Below are 18211 nucleotides of genomic sequence, written 5' to 3' on the forward strand. Positions count from 1 at the left end.
AATTTGTTGCCTAGATTAACCTGTTTCCATTGAATGTAATGATTTTCTTGGGTTAAATAGATCACATGCTTAATGGGTTTATTGCTTGGTAAAAAAGATTAACTAAGAGTGCTTGACTTTAATTAATTATAATAGGGAAACTGGGAAAATAGATTGCTTAAGTGTTATCTACGAGGTTAATAGTTTAATTGGAAAAACGGAATATTATTTTTCATTGTTGATAGATTGATTGTCGAATGTGGAGAATAATTATTAACTACTTCTTTAAAATCGTATCATTCAATGTTCTTTGATCTTTATTCTATTTTATGTTATTAGTTCTTAAAAAAAAATCCCCTTTTAATCCTTGTTTTTATTTTGAATGATAAACTGAATTGATAACTCTACAAAATAGAGTTATTTTACCATCTTTTATGTGCTAATTGTTGCTTAATTATTGAGTTTTTAATTGATTTATTAAGTTTTTAAGTAATTTTGAATTTATTAGGTTTATTTTGATTTTATATATTTTTGTGTGTTTTTATAGTTATTTTGTTGTAATATATCGTAGTTTAATTATTTAAATTATTGTAGTTTAATTTGTGGTAAAAAAATGTTATATTATTGAGCTTAAGTGTTAAATATAATTAAGTTATAATTAATATTTTCAAAAAAAATAAATTGATTTATTTTATAATTGAAAATATTGTATTATGATTTATTTTATATTTATTTTGTAGAGAATTTATGCTCTTGAAAAGCAATGAAAATGATGAAAAAAGATGGCATTTTTGTGAAGAATAGCAAAGGAAATTTGTATTTTCCCAAACAATTTGGGCCCACCAGCACTAGGCCCAATGCCAAGCTTCACCAAGCATCTCACATGAGCATTTCCATCAGCCTCCACCTTCAACTCTCCCACTGCTGCCACGTGTCCACCAAAGTCACCCAAGCTTCTCTCATCAATTTCCTTCAGCTGCTGCCTCCCATCCGAATCACTCCATCATCTCTCCAGCAAAGCACCAAGCTCACCATTTGGCCATCAATTGGGCCCAAGCCCAGCAGCCCAAAAGCCAGCCCACACCAGTGCAATGCTGCCACTTCTCCTTCACGTTCAGCCTTCAGCAAAGCAGCTTCCACTCTGCCAACACAGCCGCCCAAATGAACCAAAGCAACCTCCTTGAGCCAAAAAAAAATGCTTTTGTACCATTTGTCTCCTATGACAAAAATACCACATTTTTATCTCACTTTCTACACTTTTTACCCCAAAACATAATTATTACACCCTATAATTTATCCCTATTTGCCATATTATAATTAATTAAATTAATTTAATCAATTTAATTCATTTGAATTGATTATTTTAATACCTTATTTTTGGCTATAAATAGGGAGTTTTGAAGACCATTTAGGGTGTCATATTTTGGGGAAGTTACTATACCATAATTTCTACACATTCAAAACCTCTCAATTCTCTTCATCTTTTTCTTCTTTTTGGTTACTTTCTATGTATTTTTAGAGGAAAAATTTGGGGGTTTCTCCTCCAAATTTTCCTATTTATGTTTGTAATTTTTAGTTTGTATTTGCTATTCTAGTTATGTGTTTCTAATCTTTTTAAAATTATTAAGGTGATGATGAAACAATTTGTAACTAGATAGTATTTATTTTGTATGTTGATTTCCCATTTTGTGCAATAAAGTTTATGGATTTTCTTCTTCAAATATTTTCTTTCATCTTAAATATCATGTATTTTGGATTGTTAGCACATATTTACACTTTGGTCTTCATTAGTGCAAAATCATAATATTCTTTGTGTAAGGTGTGTCATTAAATTGTACACATCCATACTTAGAACAAAAATATTATGTTTTGCCTTATAAATAATGTTCATTGATTTATTTGTTATTTCATTAGATTGATTTACACTAAATGCTTTGAAATTATAATTTAGAAAAGTGAAGAAAAATCTTATCTTTTTAAGAAGTAATTTGTGCTTAAAATTATAAATCTATTTAGAAAATGATAGTTTGATTTATTTTAACTATCACTAAAACTTGGGAATCAATGTACTTATAAATATTATTGAACTTATATTTTGTGGATTCTAATCCTTAATAATCTTATTTTACCATCTTCATTTCTATTACTAATTTATGTTTATATATTGTCTTTAATATCTTTATTATTATCTTTTAGTTTATTTTCTTGTCACAAATTCTCATTAATCTTTGGAACTAGGTTAGAATTTATTAATTTTGGTTTAAAATAAGTTTATCTTTTCAATTTTAGACAACTCATTTGGGTTCGACCTCGTGCTTACACGAAAACTATTCTACATATACGATTCGTGCGCTTGCGAGTTATAAATTTTTAAACATACCCGTTTTGGGTCCATCATGAATCATAGTCCTCGTGGATTTGATATTTATTTGCCGCTATACTGAAATAGTTGGTATAATTAAGAAATAAGAAATAACTAAATTTGGTACAGCATGCGACACGCATCAAATTTTTGGTGTCGTTGCTGGGGACTATTGTAAGTCTCTTTATTATTCAATTTAATTAACTATTTACTAACTAGTTTAAAATCTTGTTAATTTTAGGTGTATATGTCTGGCGACGATACTCAAGAAAGACTACAAGTCATAAAGCAATATCTTGAGACATTGTCATCCCGCTCTTCAAGGTCTATCACCGATAATCCATTCTTTCAACCTTCAAGGAAAGTCAATCCTGTAAAAATACCATTACCATCTGACAAATATTCTGACTTAGAATCATTAGTTAAATCTCAGATGGCTTAGGAAAGGACATTGAAAGAGTTGGCGGCGCTAAATCTAGACCATCAACCATTATGTATTCAATATCTGGTGTTGGATGTCAACTTTAAACTCAAGTTGAGCCTCATACATTTATTACCATATTTCCATGGGCTTCCAAGAGAGGACCCGAATAAGCATCTAACAAAATTTCATATTGTCTGCTCTAGTATGAAGCCAGCGTTAGTGACTGAAGAGTAGATTAAATTAAGGGCATTCCCTATTTCTCTGAATGATGGTGCTAAGGAATGACTCTATTACCTTCCTCCTAGAATAGTGAATACATGGAATGAAATGAAGACTTTGTTCTTGGAGCGTTACTTTCAAGCATCTAAGGTTGGAAGCATAAGGAATGAAATTTGTGGTATTATTCACCAATAGACTGGGGAGTCATTGTATGAGTATTGGGAGAGGTTTAAGAGGTTATGTGCTAGCTGCCCCCACTACCAGATAACTGAACAACTTCTAATCCAATATTTTTACTATGAAGGGTTTTTACCATTGGGTAGGAGTATGATTGATGCAACAAGTGGGGGAGCTCTGCTGGACAAGACTCCTATTGCAGCTAGGAGTTTGATTTCTAATATGGCTACTAAATCCCAACAGTTTGGTGTTTGTCATGAGGTCTCAGATAAAGGAGTAAATGAGACAAACTCTAAAGTATACCAGTAACTTGCTCAGTTAATTAATATAGTGCAGCAAATGGCCTTAGGTCATCAAGTGAGACCTTATGGAATATGTCAATTGATGGTGCATCCTACTGATGCTTTTCGCACACTTCAAGAGGATGTCAATGATCAAGTGAATGAAATGTGGGGATTCTTTAGGCAACGTAGGAAAATGTATGACCCTTAGCTATTATTTATAATGAAGGGTGGAAGGATCATCATATCTTCGATATGGGAATCAACAACAAATCGCACTTACCAGACCACCAGGGTTTAATTACCAACAAAGGCCTCAACAAGCCTATGCAACCCATCCTCAACAACCTCATACAAGAATCCCACAAGACCAGGAACCATCAATGTCAGATATGCTAAAAACCTTGGTGGCTTCAAATATACAAACCCAAGTTATTCTTCAGAGTACTCAAGCTTCCCTCAAGAATTTGGAGAGTACTATGGGTCAAATTGCTACTTCATTGAGCCAAAGTAAGCCACAAAATCAAGGAAAGTTACATTCACAACCTGTTAGGAATCCAAGGGAGAGCGCTAATGCAATCACATTAAGAAGTGGCAAGACTTATGATCCACCTACTATTCCATCAACTTTAAACAATGTGCCACTGCCTCCTAATCAACCCTCCCAACAAGACAAGGATGAAACACCAACCATAACACCCAATCCTAAACCAACTATTCCCACCTATGTCACCACTCCTCTATTTCCTAGTCGTTTGAGAAAGACAAAGAAAGATGAAGCTGAAAAGGAGATACTAAAGACTTTTCGCAAGGTTGAGGTAAGCATTCCCTTACTTGATGCCATTAAACAAGTACCTCATTGCACAAAGTTTTTAAAGGAGTTATGCACCAATAAGAGGAAGCTCAAAAGGAAATGAAAAGGTGAGTGTGGGGGAAAATGTATCGGCGATACTTCAAAAGAAACTCCCACCAAAGTGTAAGGATCCTGGAACTTTCAATATTCCTTGCACTATTGGAAGTAAAAGTTTTGAGAGATGTATGTTGGATTTAGGTGCTTCGATTAGTGTAATGCCTTACTCTATTTATACATCTTTCAATTTGGGACCACTTGAAGAGACAGGGTTATCGTTCACTTAGCGAATCGTTCTAATGCTTATCCAAGGGGACTAGTAGAGGATGTCTTGGTTAAGGTTTATGAGTTAGTGTTTCATGCAAATTTCTACATTCTTGATATGGAAGATGACTCAATTCCATGTTCTACACCAGTGTTATTGGGAATGTCATTTTTAAAGACAATTAGAACCAAGATGGATGTTCATGAGGGCACTTTCACTTTGAGGCTATGAGGTATCCAAGTGATGTTCATTCAGTATATTCAATTGATTTCTTGGACTCATTGTCACATAGAATCTTAGATTTACATGGAGAGGATGGGTTAGATGTTATTTTGAGGGAACAAATTGTCTTGAAGAAAGAGGATATCACTAGTGAAGTTAAAGAGGTAGTAGCTGCACTTAATAGTGGAGGAAAAGTCTCTAAAGAGGTACCATTCTTAGGATTACCTATTTTTCATGAACAACTTCAACCATCTGTAATATCACCACCCAAGCTTGAATTGAACCACTACCGAAGCATCTTAAATATGTTTATGTTGGTGAGAATAAGACATTGTCGATCATTATCACCACACACCTTACCCAAGTACAAGAGGATCATTTGATAAGGATACTTCAGGAATATAAAACAACCATAAGGTGGGCCATAGAAAATATCAAAGGAATAAGCCCAATTATGTGCTTGCATCATATTCTCCTTGAATAGAGGTCAAAGCCTTCTAGAGAAGCTTAGTGGAGGTTAAATCCACCTATGATAGAAGTTGTTAAAAAAGAGATATTGAAGATCCTAAATGTGGGTGTGATTTACCCAATTTCAGATAGCAAGTGGGTGAGTCCAGTTCAAGTAGTTCTTAAGAAATCTGACATCACAGTAGTAAAGAATGATGAGAATGAGTTAGTTCCCACTTGAGTCCAAACAGAGTGGGGAGTTTGTATTGATTATAGGAAGTTGAACGCTGCAACTTGCAAAGACCACTTTCCCATGCCATTCATCGATCAAATGCTTGAAAGATTGGTGGGACACTCTTATTATTGCTTTCTTAATGGTTATTCGGGTTATAATTAGATTGTTATTACTCCTGAAGAGCAAGAGAAGACTATATTCACATGCCCATTTGCTACCTTTGCTTTTCGTTGAATATCATTTGGGTTATGCAATGCTCCCGCCACTTTTCAGCGATGTATGGTTAGTATTTTCTCATATTACATTGAGAAAAACATAGAAGAGTTTATGGATGACTTTAGTTTCTATGGAGATTATTTTGATAAGTGCCTCCACAACTTAACCCTTGTTCTTAAACGATGTATTGACACTAATCTTGTCTTGAATTGGGAGGAGTGTCACTTTATGGTACAACAAGGAATTGTGTTGGGGCATGTTATTTTGAAAAAAAATGATTGGAGTGGACAAGGCCAAAATTGATCTCATTCGTTCTCTTCTACCACCACCAAGCGTAAAAGAAATAAGATCCTTCCTTGGTCATGCAGGTTTCTTTCTGCGGTTTATAAAAGATTTCTCAAAGATTGCTTCTCCACTATGCAGTCTTCTTCAAAAGGATGTGGCCTTTGAATTTAATGATAATTTTTTGCTCTCATTCAAAAAATTAAAGGAATCCTTGACTTCAACGCCTATTATTAAGCCACCAAATTGGGAGTTACCATTTGAAATAATGTGTGACGCTAGTGATTATGCAGTAGGGGTAGCCCTTGGGCAGGGAGTTGGTAAGGTTCCTCATGTTATATACTATGCCTTTCAGACTCTTAATGATGCTCAATTGAATTACTCTACTACGTAGAAAGAGCTTTTAGCGGTCATCTTTGCTTTGGAAAAGTTTCAGTCTTACTTGATTGGAATTAAAGTTATTGCTTACACTGACCAGCTAAGAAAGAAGCGCAGCCTAGGCTTATTCGATGGATTCTACTCCTTCAAGAGTTTGATCTTGAAATAAAAGACAAGAGAGGGTCAGCAAATTTTGTGGCAGATCATTTGAGTAGGCTTATTCAGAATGAAGATAACTTTCCATTAAATGAAAAGTTTTCTGATAGATAACTCCTAGCCCTTCAATAAGTTATTCCATGGTTTGCTGACATTATTAACTATTTGGACACTAAAGAGTTACTGGGAGACCTCACACAAGCTCAAAGGAACAAGATGAAACATGATGCTAAGTTTTACATTTGGGATGAGCCTTATTTATGGAAACATTGCACTGATCAAGTCATTTGAATGAGTGTTCTCGAATATGAATTTCAATCCATCCTAGCTTTCTCTCATTCTCATGCTTGTGGAGGTCATTTTGGACCAAAAAGAACAGCCCACAAAGTACTTGACATCGGTTTTTATTGGCCTACAATCTTTAAAGATTCATATGCATATTGCATGGTATGTGATCGTTGTCAATGTGGTTGTAATATGACTACTAGAGATCAAATGCCCCAAACTCACATACTTATTATTGAGATTTTTTATGTATGGGGCATTGATTTTATGGGACCATTTCCATCGTCTTTTGGTTTTTAGTATATTCTATTAGTGGTGGATTATGTGTCCAAGTGGGTGGAAGCAAAGACAACTAAAGCAGATAATTCTAAAACAGTGGGTGAGTTTATTAGATTGAATATCTTTGTGAGATTTGACACTCCAAGGGAAATAATTAGTGATCGGGGTACTCGTTTTTGCAATAAAACTATTGAATCTTTATTTCGGCACTATCAAGTGACTCATAAAGTAACCAATGCCTACCATCCACAAGCAAATGGCCCAGCCAATGTATCGAATAGAGAAGTAAAATCCATGATTGAAAAATGGTGAATCCAACTCGGAAGGATTAGAGTGTAAGGCTTGATGATGCTTTATGGGCATATTGCATGACATATAAAACACCACTTGGTATGTCACCGTATCATTTGGTGTGTGGAAAGCCTTATCATTTACCGGTTGAACTAGAGCATAAAGCTTGGTGGGCTTTGAAAAAGTGTAATATGGAGATGGATACTGCAGGCCAACAAAAAATGCTTCAATTACAAGAGCTTGAGGAAATTTGAAATGATGCGATTTACAAATAAAAGACCAAGACCTTTCACGATCGAAAAAGAATTATTCAGAAGACGTTGGAGGCAGAACAAAAAGTATTATTGTTTCATTTCTATCTTAAACTATTTCTGGGTAAGTTGAAATCTCGATGGGTTGGACCTTTCAAGTGGTACACCATTATCCTCATGGAGCGGTGGAAATTACAAGTCCATCAACGAGAAAAATATTCTAGGTTAATGGTCAAAGATTACAATGTTATTATGAGTCTATCGAGGAGGAACAATATATTGTTATTCACCTCTTCGATCTGGAATACGTCAATGAAGAATGAAGAGTTTCATGTCGAGCTAGCGACGTTAAACTTAGCAAAGTTTATGTATTTTACTTTTGTTTTAATTTTATACATTTTTGTTTATTTTAAAAAGGCTTAACTTCATTTTTTTTTTACTCATTCCTCTCAAAACCTTCGAGGATGCGTTTAAACACTATCAATAGGTGGTTTCAAAATGGAAAAAATAGTTGAAGAAAGGGGGTTTGATTTGGAAATTCATCATGGGTATCCAAAGATTGTTGAGCAAATTGAAAAGAGACATAGGGAGAATTTTCGTTCTCAACCTGATGATGTTGTGATCCCTATAGTGAAGGAATTTTATGCCAATGGAATTTCCTAAGTCACTTCCAAAGATACAGTAAGGGGGTGGATGTAAGTTTCTCAAGGACACAGTTAACTGATTTTATGGGCTCTCTAATATAGATCATAATGAGTAGAGTCAAGTAGTAGATAATCTCTATCTTGATGAGATCATCCAATTTCTTTGCAAACCGAACACTCCATGGATTACAAGTGAGTCTGGTAAACCTACAAAGTTCAAGAGGGATGCAATGGAAATTATTACAAAGACATGACATAAGTTTATAGGAGCGAAACTACTTCCAACAAAGCATGTCAGCGAGGTTAACTTAGATTGTACCATACTACTTTGTACCATCATGATGGGCAAGACAATTGATGTGGGCCACATAATCAGGTCGTCCATCTTAAGCAACATAAGAAATATGTTGAAGGGGTTCTACCATCCCCATATGATTACCATCATGTGTGCTCAAGCTGGTGTGAGATGGGATCCTTCTGAGCCATTGTTGCAACCAATGCATGTGCTGAATAGATCTTCCATCACTCGTTTCAAGGTTAATGACACTGCTGGGGTGAGTTCATCCTCTCACACTCAGTCTAGGCCCCCACCATCAAATAGAAATATGACATTGGTGGATCGCATGACTCTTGTGGAGAAAACCTTATACAATATCCCTCAAGAGTTGCATGCTCACCACAATGACTTTCAAGTGCACCAACAATAGATGATAGAGTAGACAAGCTACCAGGATGTCTGCTTCAGAATTAATGTCATGCATCTTGGCATGGATATGGCGGCTTATCCACTTGCACCAACATGGATTCAACCATATCTGTCGCCTATTCCTATGATGCAAGATGATGAAGATGAGGAGGAAGCAGAGGATGATCAGAAAGATATGCCTGATGAGTGAACAGTTACTTCGGTTGAGGGAGTTTTCTTTTTATTTATCTTTTGTTTTTATTTTCTTTTTCATTGAGGACAATGTACTTTTTAAGTGTTGGGAATGGGAAAATTGTCTTGTTTTTATTATTTTTATTGTGTTAGTGTGTTTAGTTGTTTTTCATGTCCTTTTTTTTCATTTTTAGTTTGTTTTTAGGTTGGCATATGCTAGGTTGTATTCAAAGTCATTTTTCGATGATAAAACTTCTGATTGAGATAATAATACTTCTAGGAAATTAATTAATTATGCATGAATAGTGAGCTTATCTCTTGTGTTGGCTGTCACTTAAGCTTGATCTTCATTTTTTAAACATAATGTGTACAATTATATTTACATTCTCACTATTGTTTGGAAAGATTTATGCATGATGTTATCTATATATATATATATATAGTCTCGACCACCCTAGAAATCATTGATTAATTGTTTGAGGTGAAATCGTAAGTACACATAATTAGGAAAATTACTAAGCCATGTTTTTTGGATCGTTTGAGCCTTTCAAGCTTACCTTGAAATCTAATACCCTAGTTTCCCATTTTTGAGTCATAATGACTAGTCCTTTTCTTTTATGAAGCAAATTTCTAAACCTTTGCAGCTTAAAAAATTTATCTCTTCTTTTGACCCATTACATCATAGCTTTATATGAATGTTTGATTTTGTGGGTTGGGTTATGTATTGTAAAAAGGGGACGTTTGTATTGATTTGTTGGATTGTAATGTGAATGTATATGATCTACTATTCCTCCCAATGAAGTTGAATTGAAAAAAAAAAAGAAAAAAATTATGCATTAAAAAATATTGAAAAAAAAGAAAAAGAAAAGTTTTGCAAAAGTATAAGTGTGGGGGAAATAGTAAGATCGATGTGGAAAGAATAAAAGGGAAAGGTTATGTAATTTTGGAATTGTATGGAAAATTTGTGGGAAGATCTAGAGAATAGAATAAATATAGGCTATGGTGTGATTTAAGCTTAAATATTTTTTTTATCTACCGTTAACCTTAGCCTTACATTACAAGTTGTTAAATACCTTTTGATTCTTGATTACGTGTGTTTATATTAGTGGAAAATAATAGGTTAATGTCTATGGAATGGATTCTTTTCATGATAAATATTTTCTATACAAGAGACTTTAAACATATTTTGACATGTATAAATTGATTCAAGTGCATGTGATTTGGTAAGTTTGATTGTGCATAATCATAAAGAGATCAAGTTTAAGTGGTGACTGGGCATTGAGTTGAAATTCTAAGGAATGTGGAATTCTGATTTTTCCTATGACTTATTTTTTTTGATCAATTTTTGAGACAACTAACGCTTTCGACAAAACCATTGCTTATGTTTTATTTGTTCATATTTATAGTTTTTATTAGTTGTTTTGCTAAGGGACTAGCAAAGTCTAAGTGTGGGGGAATTTGATAAGAGCATTTTGGGTTATATATTTATTGTCTTTTCTCACTTAGATAATGTTATGTTTTAGTATTTTTAGGTGCGCTTAGCTTTGTTTTACGAGTTTTTGATTTTTAGGCCATAAAATATTTTATGAGTGTTTATTGATGAATTTTTTGTATTTTTTGGCTAGATATTGACGGGAGACAATATGACTCGAGAAAATGAAGTTTGGGACGAGTTTGAACTATTTTAGAAGTCCCTAAACCCGAGGTTCGAGGCTAAAGTTGAAGATATTGAATAAAATCCACGTGCCCTGAAAGAGAGCATTGGCTGCGGCCAACATAATGGCCAGTCGTGGCCTCCCAAACAGAACCCAGCGGTCGCGACTGCCAAAGACCATCAGCCGCGGCCGGTTTGCGATAACTGGGCAAAATACTTCCAGCAGCCGCGGCCACCCATAACCACTTGTCACGGTCTGTAATCCAACTTTTCCTTAATTTTTGAATTTTAAGTGCAGTTTTCAAAGGGCTATAAAAGGGATTAGAGTTAACTTTCAAAATAACTTTGGATTATGAATTTTAGAGTCTAGAGTGGCAGATGAGGAGAAAATACATCATCATCTACATTCTTCAATCTATTTTTTTCTTTCTTCTCAAACTTCTTTGTTTTCATTGAATGTTTATGTTTATGATCATGAATTTGAATATGGAGAAGTTTTCTTTTTAGTTAAGGGTTATTTCAAAACCCTAGAAATGAGACATTGAATGCATTGATAAATTTTATTCCTTCTATTCCAATATATTAAATTTCTTCTATTTTTCTATTTAAGTGTTATGAATCTTGTAAGATATTATTTAGATGACCACTAATTAGGGTTTTGCATTATTCTATTGTCATCTTAGGATTGCTATTCACCTAATAGTCTAGGATTCTAAGTATAGTGATAAATTACAATTAAGTATTGTGATAGGTATTTTAATTATAATGAAGAATAGAACCTAGGTTAAATGAATTGTATGATTAATGAATTTGTTGCCTAGATTAACATGTTTTCATTGAATGTAATGCTTTTCGTCGGTTAAATAGATCGCATGCTTAATGGGTTTATTTCTTGGTAAAAAAAGATTAATTAAGAGTGTTTTGCTTTAATTAATTATAATAAGGAAACTGAGATAATTGATTGCTTAAGTGTTATCTGTGGGGATAATAGTTTAATTGGGAACAGAGAATATTATTCATCATTATTGATAGATTGATTATCGAAGGTGGAGAACAATTCTTAACTACTTCTGTAAAATCGTATTATCCACTGTTCTTTGATCTTTATTCTATTTTATGGTATTAGTACTTAAAACAAAATCCCCTTTTTAATTCTTGTTTTTATTTTGAATGTTCGCTCGCCATCGAGCGATGAATCTAAAAAGATGACTAAAGACACCACAAATTGAATAACAAAAGAACAAAATTGGAAGACAACAAAAACAAGAAACAACAAGAGAGGGTAAACTTTGCTTTGCCAATGCTTAAAAAGGGAAAAACTCTCGGGAATTTTATTGTTGAATAAGAGAAACTGAATTTCAAACTTACACAAGCCTTAAATCAAAATCTTCATGTGTTAATATTGTTGTCAAAATATGAGTAAAGTGTTTCTCCCTTTAGTGCATTCATAACTTTTTCTAAACATTTTCGATCACCAAAAATCACACTACGCCTTGGTCCTAAAGCTTAAATAATGCCTTCATAAGTTACTTAGTGATTCCCTCTCCACTAATGTAGACAAACACCACACCAAAAATCAATAGGACTTTATCAAGCTTGTAATGATAGGCTAAGGTGAAGGTAGGATAAGAGAGATTAATTTTGGCTCAAATCACCCTAAGCACCTCACTCTTTCTAGGACCTAAATCAATGCACACATTAATTTCCCCATTGAACATCCCACAACAAAATATAACTCTTGCCACTAGCCTTTATTACTACATACAAAGACAAAAACTAAAACACACTTTTCTTTTATTTGAAGAGTTATACCCCCAAACTTATTTACAAACATACTTGATTACTTTTTTTTTGTCTCTTTTCATGACTTTTTTTTGGATTTTTTTTTTCAAAACTTTCACTCTTGAATTTTTGTTTTTTACATTTTTCTACTTTTTTTCGAATACACAAGAAACTAGCTCTTTCTAGGGTCTCAAAAATGCTTAATCAATCTATGCACACATTAAAAAGAAAAACACTCTTATCTATCAATTGCTAGCAACATTCACACCCAAAGAATTTAGTTTAAAACTTAAGTAAGAGAGACATTCAGCTTCAACTTAATTTTATTATATTTTTTTTAGCTTTTGCAAGATCTTCATTGAGCCCCCTAGTTAACACTAAAAAAAGACAAAGAATATCCTCAAAACAACAACAAAATAATGACAAGACAAGGACAAACTAGAAACAAAAGAGAGACATCGACAAGAATTAAAAACAAGGTTACAACCACAGAACAAAAGAAATAACAAAAAAAAAACTAAAAAAAAATTAAGCTGAGACAAGAAAACTCCCCGCCTATCCTTCAGAATTGTCATCCGAAAGGATATGATCGATTTTGAATCGATGACCTTCTTTTTGGTTGGTTGTGGAGTTGAGGAGTTGGGTGCTTTCCCAATTGCAAAATTTTGCTGCAGCAAAAGTTTACGAGTAACAATTTTGCTGCAGCAAGCGGAACCCTTTATTTTTCAGAAATTTCACACATTTTGCTCCCCATTTTGCTTCAGCAAAATTTCCGAAAAATTTTCAAACTCCCAAATTACTGCCAAAACACCATCTTCTTGCTATTTAACACCTAAAACACAAGAACAAACGTAAAACCACTCCAAAAACAACACAATAAAATTAAATTAAACTAACAAAAATTAAAATTAAAATAACTTTGTTCTTTTTTTTCAAACATAAAAATATTTAATAAAGTAAATGCAATGAGCTTAACTAAACTAAAAAAAAATTAAAAACAAGTTTAGAAACTTGGGTTGCCTCCCAAGAAGCCCTTGATTTAAAGTTGCTGGCTTGACTTTGTTGAAAAGTGCTCATCAAAGAGTGGTTTTCTCCCATAGAGAGTGGCATACGCCCTCACACATGGGTCTCCATTGTGGACGCCCTCAAGCTTGGCCAGATGTGGATTTCTTGAGCTCAAATCTTCAACTTGTCTTTCTTTTGGTGAACATGCATGATGGAAACAAATATATGATGCTATTGATGGTGGAGGAGGTGGTGGCCACATTGGATCTTGATAAGTGTATTCCTGCACGAAAAATGACTCAATAGGTTGAGGAGTGAAGACATTTTGTTGCTGAATTTCCTGAAATTCTGGGCAGTTTTGCTGTGACGAAAATACTACAACATTATGGGTAGAGACAAATTTTGGTGAGCTTGATTCTATTAGTTTCCCTCCATTTTCTTTGTCAGTTCTGATTGAAGTGGCTCTTGTAGTTGCTCAAAATTTTCCCAAAGCATCTCCATCTCTTCACCACTCCTCAAAATGGCCACCTCATGTTGTTCTTTTTCACTTTGATTCTCTAAATTCCTCAAAGATGCATCTTGATGTTGAATTAGTGCATCTTGTTTTTCCATATATGCATCTATCTTGGCTATGTGCTCTCTTATGAAATCCTCCGATGAACTTGGTTGTGGTTCCTCACTTGGGGATATATCTTGAAAATTCTCCAAGCTCTCCTCCCATGGTCCTTGAGTATAATTAAAATTAGACTCCATACGACTAACATTGTTTTCCCAAACTTGGTTAGTTGTTGGAGAATTACAACAACAATAATCGTATTCCACCATGTCTTGCAAAATCCAATAGGCTTCATTGATTGATACTTGGTAGAAATTGGTGATACCATCTCCTCTTTCTACCCATTCTCTTGTGTTTGTATTCATCACATTGAAAAAGACTTCAAATTGACTTTCTCGAGACAAACCATGGTGAGGAAACCACATTAGCAACTCCTTGTATCTCCACCATGCTTTATGTAAAGGCTCTGATTCATGTTGAACATAATCCAAGAGTACTTGGCGATGAGACATCTCAAGTACCTTGCAAGAAAAATTAAACAAACAAGCGTAAAAAGGAACAAAAAAATGTAAAAATAAACCAATGAAAAACAAGAAACCAAATTGAAAAGTAATTGAATTCTAACAAACAAAATTTAACTAAATCAATCCTCAGTAACGGCGCCAAAAACTTGTTGCATAAATTTAAGCAATTAAAATTGTGCAAGTATACACAGTCAGCAAACAAGTAATAAAGTGATAAGTTGAGTATCGTCTCCACGGGGATTGAATTAACAAATAATTGTGCACAAATCAATTACCAAACAATTTAATAGTGATGAAAAATAAATTGAAAATGCTTAAAACTAAACTAAGATGACAATATAAAAGCAAGAAAAATTCAATTTGGTGAAATGAGCTTGAATTATTAAATTCATCTATGTCAATTAACCTGTACGTTTTGTTGCAGCAAAATTACCCAGAATTAACAAGAATTCCAAATTAATCCATAGAACTTTTCTAAATCCTATGGTATTAATTCTTTCACCTAATTTAACATATTTCTATGTCAATCAAGTTTAAGAACCCAGAATTTAAGCATCAATTCATAAAATTACACAAGGTAAATAACACATTCCTATGCAAGTCACAACCATAACCTAACAAGATTATTCACTTGTGTCATTCAAATCTTTCAATTATATTCAAACTTTCCAACACAAATATAAATCAATATCTTACCATTAGTGGCCAATCAACAACAAGAAATCACCAATAAACACATTTGAATGAACAATGGGTAAATTGTTAGAAAATTAGAATTAAGACATAGAGTTAATCAATAATTCAAGCCTCAAAATATTTAGTTCATGATTGAATTCAAGAGCACAAATCCAAAATCAAAATAGTCCATAACAAAATAAATCATAGTTTAGAAAATACAAGAAAAAGAAAATAAAATATTAAGGAGAAGGGTACGAGAATCAAGCCAAAAAGATGTTCCCAAAATAGTCCTCTCTTGAATCCTTCTCTTTCTTTTTCTTCATTCTCCACTTTTCCTCTCTAATGGTTGCTAGTTGTGTCCCCTTTTCTGCTAATGTACATGTCTTTTAAAAGTGAGGATGGTCATATATGATATTAGGGCTCCCATTTTCTTTCTTTTCCTTAAGCCCACATGGGCCTTTTTCTTCCCATTTGTTGTCTTTTTGCTAAACATGCACCAACAATATTAAAGGCCCAAATCTCTTCATTTAATCTACAGCTCAAGTCAAGTTAATTAAAAAAAAATGATTTATATTGCTGAGGTGGCTACTTCTCACATGACCCAAGAAATGCTTGTTGCTTGGACAGAATGCTTCAGCATTGTTGCAGCAACCTGAGAATTCTTGCACCAAAAATTATCATTTTAAATCACATTAGCTCCTTTCCACTTCACTCAACTTCATCAAATTTATCATTTTCGTACTTATTTTCCTTCATAAAATCAAAACTAACTCTTAAACCCAAATAAAAGAAAATGACTCAATTCTAAAGACAAAGACACAAATCACTCATCTTTTTAATCAAATTATAAGCTAAAAGTATTAAAGATAACTCTATATTCTAGAGTTATTAATGTTAAACTGAATCATAGTCCTCGTGGGTTCGACATTTATTTGCGACTATACTAAAGTATTTGGTATAGTTAAGAAATTAGAAATAATTAAATTTGGTACGACATACGACACACATCATCAAGTCTGCTTGAAAATGAGTCCTCAAGAAGTTGTACCTTTGAGATAGTGAATAACTCTCTTGCAAGCACACCAATGCGTTGTTGTTGGAGCTTGCATAAATTGACTTAATTTGTTAACATCATAAGAAAGATCCAGCCTGGTGTGAGTAAGATATTGCAAGGCTCCAATGGTACTGCGATATAAAGTTGGATCTAAAAATAAATCATTATGACTTGAATGAAGTTTAAATCCAGGACATATAGGTGTGGTGCAAGCTTTGGAATCTTCCATATTGATGCACTTAAGAATGTCTAGAGCATACTTGGATTGGCATAAGTGCAAGTTCCTTCCCTTTTAATGTGCTTCAAATCCTAGAAAGTAACTCACTAACCCAAGGGATTTTAAGGAAAAAGTTTTGTGCAAATTTAAAATAAGTGCCTCAAAATCACTTGTGTTAGCACTAGTTATTAGAATATTATCTACATAAACTAGGACCAAAATTAAGTTGCCATTCTTCTGACAAATGAAAATAGAAGTATTTGAAACTGAGTTGGAGAAACCCCATAACATCAAGGCCTATTTCAGCTTCTCATACCAAGCACTAAGAGCTTGTTTCAATCCATAGAGAGTTTAATGAAGCTTATAAACATGATTTAGAAATTTAATATCTTCAAATTCTCTCAGCTTCTGCACGTAAATTGTTTGTTGCAACTCACCATTTAGAAAGGCATTGTTAATGTCAACTTGCTGAATTTCCCAACCATATGTGATAGCAAGAATAGCCATAATTCTAATTGTAGAAGGTTTCACAACAGGACTACAAGCATCAAAATAGTCAATACATGATGTTTGTTGAAATCCTTTTGCCACAATTCTCTCCTTGAACTTGTCCAAAGTACCATATGCCTTAGCTTAGTTTTATACACCCATTTATTTTGCACCACATACATCGATGAGTGAAAAGGAACTAAGGACCAAGTTTTATTTCTCATCAAGGTCTCACATTCCTCATTCATGGCTTGCTTCCACTTGGGGTCAGATAAGGTCAGCTGCACAATAGTTGGCTCACAAAAAAAAATTGTTAGAACTAGTTACCTCAGCTGCTAAACTTTTGGTTTGTGAATACCAAATTTAGATCTATTTTGCATAGGATGGGTAGAATCGTTTGAAAATAATGGAGCAGATGATTGTGGAACCACATTAGATATAACCAGCAATATGTAGGGAGGAACGAGTAGAAGATGTCAGCAATATACACACGACCAGAGGGATGTAAGCACCTATATCCCTTATGTGAAGGGCTATATCCAAGGAAAATGCAAGTAGTAGCCTTAAATGCAAACTTATGATGATTATCTGGTTTTAAGAATGGAAAACAAGCTCACCCAAATGTTTTAAGGAATGAGTATTCTGATTATTTGTTAAAAAGTAACTCAAATGGAGATTAGTAATTATGTTTTTGAATTGGTAACCTATTGATTAGGAAGTTAGCTGACAATAAGGCATCCACCAAAATTTTAAGGGGATTTGTGCTTGAGCTAGTAAAGTGAGACTCATTTCAGATATGTGTCTATGTTTTCACTCAGCTTTACATTGTTGTTGGTGAGTATAAGGACAATAATGTCTAACAATGATCCTAAGTTTGGCAAGGATTGGTTTAAGGGGATGGTATTCACCTCCCTAATCTGCTTGAAGACACTTAATTTTGGACTCAATTTGTCTTTCTACATAGGCATTGAATTGTAAGAAAATTATAGTAATTTCAGATTTTTGCATCAAAGAAATATCCATGTGAATTTAGTGAAATCATCAACAAAATATACATAATATTTGCTGTTGGGAATATATGGCCACTTTCTAAATCAACAATTAATGATGAGAATAATTCAATAATAGAAAC

General features: G+C 33.7%; 2 protein-coding genes across 2 annotated transcripts; both read left to right on the forward strand.

Annotated features, from left to right (window-relative positions):
- Positions 1-3092: 3092 nt before the first annotated feature.
- Positions 3093-4359, forward strand: LOC133795892 (uncharacterized). Its single transcript, XM_062233355.1, has 3 exons — positions 3093-3162; positions 3289-3466; positions 3672-4359. The coding sequence occupies exons 1-3, from the start codon at positions 3093-3095 to the stop codon at positions 4357-4359; spliced, it is 936 nt and encodes a 311-aa protein (XP_062089339.1).
- Positions 4360-5951: 1592 nt separating this feature from the next.
- LOC133795893 (uncharacterized mitochondrial protein AtMg00860-like) lies at positions 5952-6607 on the forward strand. Its single transcript, XM_062233357.1, has 2 exons — positions 5952-6279; positions 6438-6607. Exons 1-2 carry the CDS (start codon positions 5952-5954, stop codon positions 6605-6607), a joined length of 498 nt encoding a protein of 165 aa, XP_062089341.1.
- The last annotated feature ends 11604 nt before the right edge of the window (positions 6608-18211 follow it).

The sequence above is a fragment of the Humulus lupulus genome, chromosome 8 (assembly GCF_963169125.1).
Source record: "Humulus lupulus chromosome 8, drHumLupu1.1, whole genome shotgun sequence".
Lineage (NCBI taxonomy): Eukaryota > Viridiplantae > Streptophyta > Magnoliopsida > Rosales > Cannabaceae > Humulus > Humulus lupulus.